General features: G+C 46.4%; 1 protein-coding gene across 2 annotated transcripts in view; it reads left to right on the plus strand.

Annotated features, from left to right (window-relative positions):
- The window catches only part of AMOT (angiomotin), a 60,148-nt gene extending 53,590 nt beyond the window's left edge, over positions 1–6,558 (plus strand). For both annotated transcript variants that reach the window (XM_059385347.1, XM_059385348.1), the window contains 4 exons: positions 1,698–1,820; positions 2,783–3,015; positions 4,078–4,758; positions 5,101–6,558. In XM_059385347.1, the coding sequence (XP_059241330.1) occupies positions 1,698–1,820; positions 2,783–3,015; positions 4,078–4,758; positions 5,101–5,198 (1,135 nt within the window). In that variant the 3' untranslated portion in view covers positions 5,199–6,558. The remainder of the gene's footprint in view (positions 1–1,697; positions 1,821–2,782; positions 3,016–4,077; positions 4,759–5,100) is intronic.
- Positions 6,559–7,324: the final 766 nt, after the last annotated feature.

The following is a 7,324-nucleotide window of genomic DNA, read 5'->3' on the forward strand; positions in this document are numbered from 1 at the left end:
TTTTAATGAGGAAGTCATGGGTGACATTCGAGAAAAGAATGTCGGCAACAGGATAGGGATAACTTCATTGGAGAAAGGGAGGAGAGAGATGACTAGAGGGGGAGGGTCAACCAGAAACTCCTTTACTTAAGAATTTAGATGTAGGATGTCAAATTTGGGGATCTGTATTTTGGAGTATACACGTAGTGTTTTCAAGACACGAGCTCACTGCAGATGTGCCTAAGGATTGGAGTATTGGAAGTTACCAGGTCAAGTTGCTCCTTCCAGCACTGTGCTTGCTTGCTTTTTGCTTAGTAGTTCCAGTCTTCTAGAAGGAAGATTGATGTTGAAGGCCATCCTGGCAGCTCTGTAGGAATTCACTAAGTGTCCCACATTTTCAGGCTCCATTCCTGAGGAACTCACAGTGTCCATATCAATTAGCTGGCAGGGCTCTAAGTCCCCAAAATGGTCTTTTATGCAGTGAAAGTGGCAGTAAGCCAGCATTGGCTCCCCCAGTGACAAACCATATGCTCATGTCCCCAGTGTCCATAGACACCAAGAATTCTCTAGAGAGGCCTGGCTCTGAAGCAGCCATTCCATTGGAACTGTGCGCTGTAGGAGCTGCCTCCGGGATATAATCCCAGAGCTGGAATTCTTTAGAGTCACACTCTCCTGTATGTTACTCTCCTTCTATGTACTTTTCTCTCTTAGGTAATAGGTAACTTTGTTGAATGTTTTTACTGTGACTGGCACTGTGTCTTTTACATGCATACTTTGACTTCATCCCCCCCAAATGCCACAAGATTAGAGGTATAATTATGATTTCTATCTTGCATATGAGGAGACTGAGCGTTCGAGAGGTTAACTGACTGCCTGGGCTCATAGAGTTTGTTAGTGGCAGAGTACTTGAGAAAGTGGGATTTGACCCTGGTGTGGTCTTTAGTAAGAGCCTGTGTTCTCCACCTACACAATGCCATTTCCCCTTGGGTAATTTGGAACACAAGAGCCATCCCCAATGGGACTGGAAGCAGGTGAATTCACCAGAGCAAGTGTGGAATTCTGAGATGCTAAAATGTTTCAGATTTAGCAATTGACGTGAGCCACTGTAGTCCTTGTGCTTCTTGCAAGCATTTGGGGGAAACAGTAGGTTTATAGAAACTCACCCAAATTCTCTAACTTTAATACCAACTTTCTGCCTCTTCATTCCCCTGCCCTTTCCTTCCCTTTCCTCTGTCTTTTGGCAAAGTCTAGCCTTTTCCCATTTATAACTGTCATGAGAATAAGGTGGAAATAAATAATAATTATTATTTATATTACATATAAGACAGTATATATAAATATAAATATAAATAATAATATAAAGTGGAAATATAAATATCTTCCTATTACCTGGCCATGATCAAAAACCTCAAAGCGACTCTGCCAGAAGGCTTTGGGAGGCTGTCTGTCTAGTTCTGAAGGCAGGCCTGTGCTCCTCGTGTAGAATCCCTTCCTGACTTCTGCAGCTGTACTCATGCCAAAAACCTCTTCTAACTCTGAAAGCTGTGCTTCCCCATCTTGGAGGTTCTTCTCAGTAAGTCATCCAGAAATCGACCATTCCTAATGAGTTTGACTGTAGCTTACTGCTTTCCGGCAATACCTTTGACTTGAGATGGAGTTGATAGGATTCATTGATTTTGCTGCCTTGTCATCATCATCACTGCCATCTTCCTTCTCAGGGACACAACAGTCATCAGCCACTCTCCCAACACCAGCTATGACACGGCCCTGGAAGCTCGCATCCAGAAAGAGGAGGAAGAAATCTTGATGGCCAACAAGCGCTGCCTTGACATGGAGGGCAGGTAAAAATACCGATCTGGACCCTGGTAGAACAGAGAAGAATGTATCGAGACCAGATAGGTCAGAAGGGAAGGGCAGGCATCTGTATTCACAACCGGAAAGCTTGATAATGCAGCCTCCCCAACCCCTGCACCCCTGCCAGCCTCTTACTTGGTATTTGAAATACAATGACTTTTACCTAGCTGTTCCCATTGGCCTTGGTAATTGCTTTCCATCTTCCCTCTGCCAGAACTTTATTGCTGGTATTTGCACTCTGGGGTATTCTTTCTAGCATTGGACTTCAACCCTGTGATACAGCAGCATGCACAGTAAGAGAATATCCATTCCAACTTGGAGGTAGGGTACCTGATACCTTTTATAAACTCATGATCATTTACTTATTAGCTGAAATTGTGGCCCATTCATAGTTCTCATCTTTTCATTAAATACATCATCCATTGACGCAGATCGCTCACTTCAGCACCCCCTGCATGAGTTTACTCTCTCATATACAGTCTTCTTTTCCACCATGACCTTACTTTGGCCTCCTAATTTTTTTTTAAAGATTTTATTTATTTGACAGAGAGTGGTCACAGGTAGGCAGAGAGGCAAGCAGAGAGAGAGAGAGAGAGAGAGAGAGGAGGAAGCAGTCTCCCTGCCGAGCAGAGAGCCTGATGTAGGACTCGATCCCAGGACCCTGAGATCATGACCTGAGCTGAAGGCAGAGGCTTAACCCACTGTGCCACCCAGGTGCCCCTGGCCTGCTAATTTTTAAAACAAGTCCTGGATGCTCTGCTATACTCATCTAGGTATTAAGAAAGGCATTTTAAGAAATGTGACATGCCGTCCCTTGCTTTACACCCCAGAAATAACTAAGCCACTCTTCAGTCGAAAAGATACTGGAAGCTCAAGTCCATGCAGGCAGTGAGACCATAACATGGAGGAGGCAACAACGTTTTTTATGTTCTCTTTTTATGGCTCCTAGGATTAAGACCCTCCATGCCCAAATTATTGAGAAGGATGCCATGATCAAAGTACTCCAGCAGCGTTCCCGGAAGGAGCCAAGTAAGACAGAGCAACTGTCGTCCATGCGACCTGCAAAGTCTCTGATGTCCATTTCCAACGCCGGGTCAGGCTTGCTCTCACATTCTTCCACCCTGACTGGCGCCCCCATCGTGGAGGAGAAGCGGGATGACAAGAGCTGGAAGGGGAGCCTAGGTAATGGCAGTAAATGAAGAAGATGAAAATGACGCCTTTAAGGAGAGCCCCGACTTAGATATGTACCCACTCAGCAAGGAAAGGGAGTGATGGTCCAGAATCTAGAAAGGACGATGTATCAGGTTGGGTTTCTGATTGGGTCGCTCCTAAGAGGAGCTCCTCCACGCTTTGATGAGTCACTGAGAGAATACTGGTTGAAACCAAGGCCTTAGAAGATAAGAATTCTGAGTTCTGTTTGGGTGGGAAGGAAGACAACTTCAGTTTCCTTTTAAAAATTCTCAGATCTGGTCTTGCCAAGTGAGACCCTTTGTCTTTGTCCAAAGCCTATGTGTCCTTCATGTCAGTCAGTATCTCAAAATTTCACATTTTCTCTGTTTTTTCCTTTCATGGAATAGGAGGACTCAGAATTCTAGTTAAGCTAAATGGAGCCGGGTGGCAGGTTTTTGTTACCAGTATGTTCTGAGATAAGAACTGAATATACTTTTTCATTCCATTCCTGTCCATTCCTTTCCCTCTAATCAAAACCCCAGAAATATTGTAGCTACCACAAGGCACATTTTTAAAGCCTGAGAAAGCCCACTTTGTATTTTTATTTTGGGTCTCTTTGTTGCTTCTAATACCTTTCTTGGTCCTCTGACACTTGCAGCGTCCTTTGGGCAGAAGAGGCATTCTGGGGATCATGGTCAGGATTAGAATCTTCAGTTGCACAATTATTATCACCCTCATCCATGACCACAGACTTCTTTCCCCAATCCTTTCTAGTTGTCTATTGGTAAATGATGTTGGCGATAAGTGGAACTGAGTGGAAGCATTCTGGAAGCTTGCTGGAAATGAGTTGCCATTGGAAAAATAAAACAGATTCTCGACACTTCAAGGTTTCATACCTTGGTTTGGGGTGGAGAGCCAGGACCAGGAGGGATGTGCCTGCCAAACCGATTCCTGGGTTCTCTAGAGGCACAGGGAAAGTTTCTCCTGAACCTTCTGCAGGAGAGAAGAGGCAACCAGACGTCTGCGTTTGAAGAGCCTGTACTTCTCTGACCTCTTTCCCTCTTTCCCTCCTAGGTATTCTCCTGGGTGGAGACTACCGCACTGAGTCTGTCCCTTCCACACCATCGCCGGTGCCGCCCTCCACTCCCCTGCTCTCGGCTCACTCCAAGACAGGCAGCCGAGACTGCAGCACCCAAACGGAGCGGGGAACAGAACCGAACAAAACCGCAGCTGTCGCTCCAATCTCTGTTCCTACGCCAGCCGCTGTCGCCGCCACTGCTGCCGCCGTCACTGCCAATGCTGCCACCAACACTGCCGCCGCTGCTACCAACACCACCACCATGGTAGCCGCTGCTCCGATTGCGGCTGCCGCCGCCTCTCCGGCTGCTGCCGCCGCCGCTGTCGCCACCCCATCTCCGGCAACTGCTGCTGCTGTTATTCCAGCTACTGCTGCTCAGAGTCCAGCCTCTGCCTCTGCTGTGGCCGCTGCTGCTGCTGTTGCTCCCACTGCTGCTGCTCAGGTTGCTCCAGCTGCTTCGGCTCCGGTTCCAGCTCCAGCTCCGACTCCAACAGCACCTCAGGTGTCTGCTTCGGCTCCGACTCAAGCACCAGCTCCAGCTCCGGCTGTGGCTGCTCCTCCAGCTCCAGCTCCAGTTCCGGCTCTGGCTCAGGCTGAGGCTTCTGCAAGTCCAGCTGCCAGTTCTGGGTCACGTCGTTTGTCTATACCCAGCCTGACCTGCAATCTGGATAAGACAGGTAAAGATTCTTTGGGTTCTGTCCTCAGTTACAGGTTGTTTGTTGGCACCCTGCTGCGTAGACACTGTTGGTCATTTAGCCAGAGTTGTTCATGTTCTCAGAGGGGATTGATCACAAGACATAAGTGCAGAGTCTGTAGATGACTCCTTGGGACACCAGGATAGGAACAGGAATGAGCCAAGGCCATTCTTCAGTAGAAGTAAATGCTCAGGTGAACAGTGGGAGAGGGTGGCAGGCAAGTCTCACTTCGCCATTGGCTTCATGGCTCCCAAGCTGTCTATTTTTAGGAATCTGTGGCTTTTCCTTGTTCCTAAGTGCTTTCCAATCCATGTTTCCATTTAGATGGCCCTGTGTTCCACTCCAATACTCTGGAAAGAAAAGCTCCCATTCAGATCCTGGGACAAGAGCCTGATGCAGAGATGGTGGAATATCTCATCTAAACGGCGTATTCGAGAGCTGCAGTTTATCAGCGAGAGTGCTTTTAATCATTTTTCCCTTTTGTTTGTTCTTATTTTGAGGGTGAGGACAAGGGTTGGGGGGGATGTTTTTTAAAGGGACTTTTTATTGAAACGACCTAGTACTTAAGTAATACTATACAAACTCCAGTCTATTCTGGTACACACTTAGAGAGTACCTCTAAAGACCGATTATCAGAATGTGCTCTAAAGTTTACTGTTTGGAATTATACAAATACTTGGACTGTTGATAGCTGACTATACATGAATGTTTTCAACGTGCATAATTTTATTTAGCATTTTGGAGAGCACAGTACGTTTGGAAGACAGTTTGTAACATGTAGTTCAGAAGTGGGAAGCCGGAGAGAATTTGCACATGTGCTGTTTTGTATACTTAACCATCTACACAGCGTCGAGAGAGAGAGAGCTCTATGGCTCGGGCTCGTGAAAGGGAGTAGTTTTGGGAGCTGTGTAAGCTAGAGAAAAGGCAGGGAATTTGGGGGTGTGGAAGGGTGCTGGAGCTAATTTTCCCTCCCAATTTCCCAGTTGCCCTGTACCAGGAGATTGTGTTTATCTTCATTTCAGTGGTGCTTTGGAAGTGGATTCTTTTGGTTCCCTCATGGAGGTTCATACATTCATATATATACTCTGGAGTAATTTATGCATTTGGATAATTAATATATTGCTTTCAGATGCTAGGAGAGTAAATTAGCTGCGTGATGTACAACTTCCTCTTTCTTAGGGAGTTAGACCATCACATCAGAGGCCTTGATGGAGAGTTGTTTGAGGTGCTGTGTGCGGCCACGAACACAGCTGGCTTGCCTTTCCTGAGACCAGTCTGCTTAGTGTTTATTTCTTGTCCAGCATGAACTCACTGGCTGCATCACTAGTCTCAAATTTCCAATCGTTGACAAAACCAGGAAGCATATTCAGTGATGGGCCGAATGCTTTGAATTTCTGGTGACTCCTCTGAAATAACTCCTTTTGTTTTCCCCAATTCTTAGCATACGTCTTAAAAGGCATCATTGACTCTCACCTCCAAGGGAATAGCATCAGAAACCCAAAGTACTATGCTGCAGCGGGGGGAGAGGTGGGTTGCAGATGTGTTCTTAGCTATCCCCTCTCACTGCCAGTGACTCCATCTCAGAATACCTTCGGAGAGCAGCAGGAAATGTGCATGTGGACAGGGACCAAGGAGACTGTGGCTCCAAGCTTTGCCATGGGGCTGCCTCGAGGGACGAAAGAGCTGCTTTTTGCCACAGGTCCCTGCTCTGTGTCACCTCTCTGCCCTTCATTAAGGTGACAAATCTGCCGACAATGTCATTAAGATCAGTTTTCAGGGGTATGGGAGGGTGAGGGAAGTTGGGGGGGGGGTTAGGTAAGGGTGGGGGGTAGAAGTTTGGGGATGTGTTAGTTAGAAACCAGATTAATAGAAGAGTAGGCCTGATATATTATGTTGTGAGGCATAGTGGCTGGAAAGAACTGTAGCAGTAGAGCCCTATACTCTCAGTTTAGTGATGAGGCATCTGAGATCTGAGAGGTTACGTGACTTTTGCAAGATCACACAACACAGCTTTCCATTTTACCATGCTTCTTTCGGGAAATCTTATCTACAGCAAGCCTCGTTTTAAGAAAAGGAATCTTGTCAGACCAGGGCATACATATTTTGTAAAACGTTCCTGGCTTGAGTAGTTTGTCCAGGGTTCTGAATTCCTACTTTGCCTCTCCTGCAGTGCCTTTTGCAAGGTCTCATTTCCACACTGAGTCACATGAAACTCTCCCCACCCCAACCCCAAAGAAATCGGCCTCACTTCTTCTCTTGCTGTGGATTGACTGCCTCAGATCATCTTACAGGGTTCCTCTGTGACCACGGGAATGGTGGCCTGTTTAACAGTATTTTTGCGCCATTCCTAATTCTCTTCCATAGGGATCATCCTGCACGGTGGAGGGAGAGACAAGAGGGAGACTGATGTGATTTTCAGCCAGTCTTGACATTTCAGTAATGAAGTGATCATCCTACACGTTAGTCCTCTGTCATCAAGTGAATCCCAAATAGAAATTAAAAGTGCAGTTGTGTTAATACTGGTTCATACTACCCTTTAGTCATAAGG

This window comes from Mustela nigripes, chromosome X (genome assembly GCF_022355385.1).
Source record: "Mustela nigripes isolate SB6536 chromosome X, MUSNIG.SB6536, whole genome shotgun sequence".
NCBI classification, from domain to species: Eukaryota; Metazoa; Chordata; class Mammalia; order Carnivora; family Mustelidae; genus Mustela; species Mustela nigripes.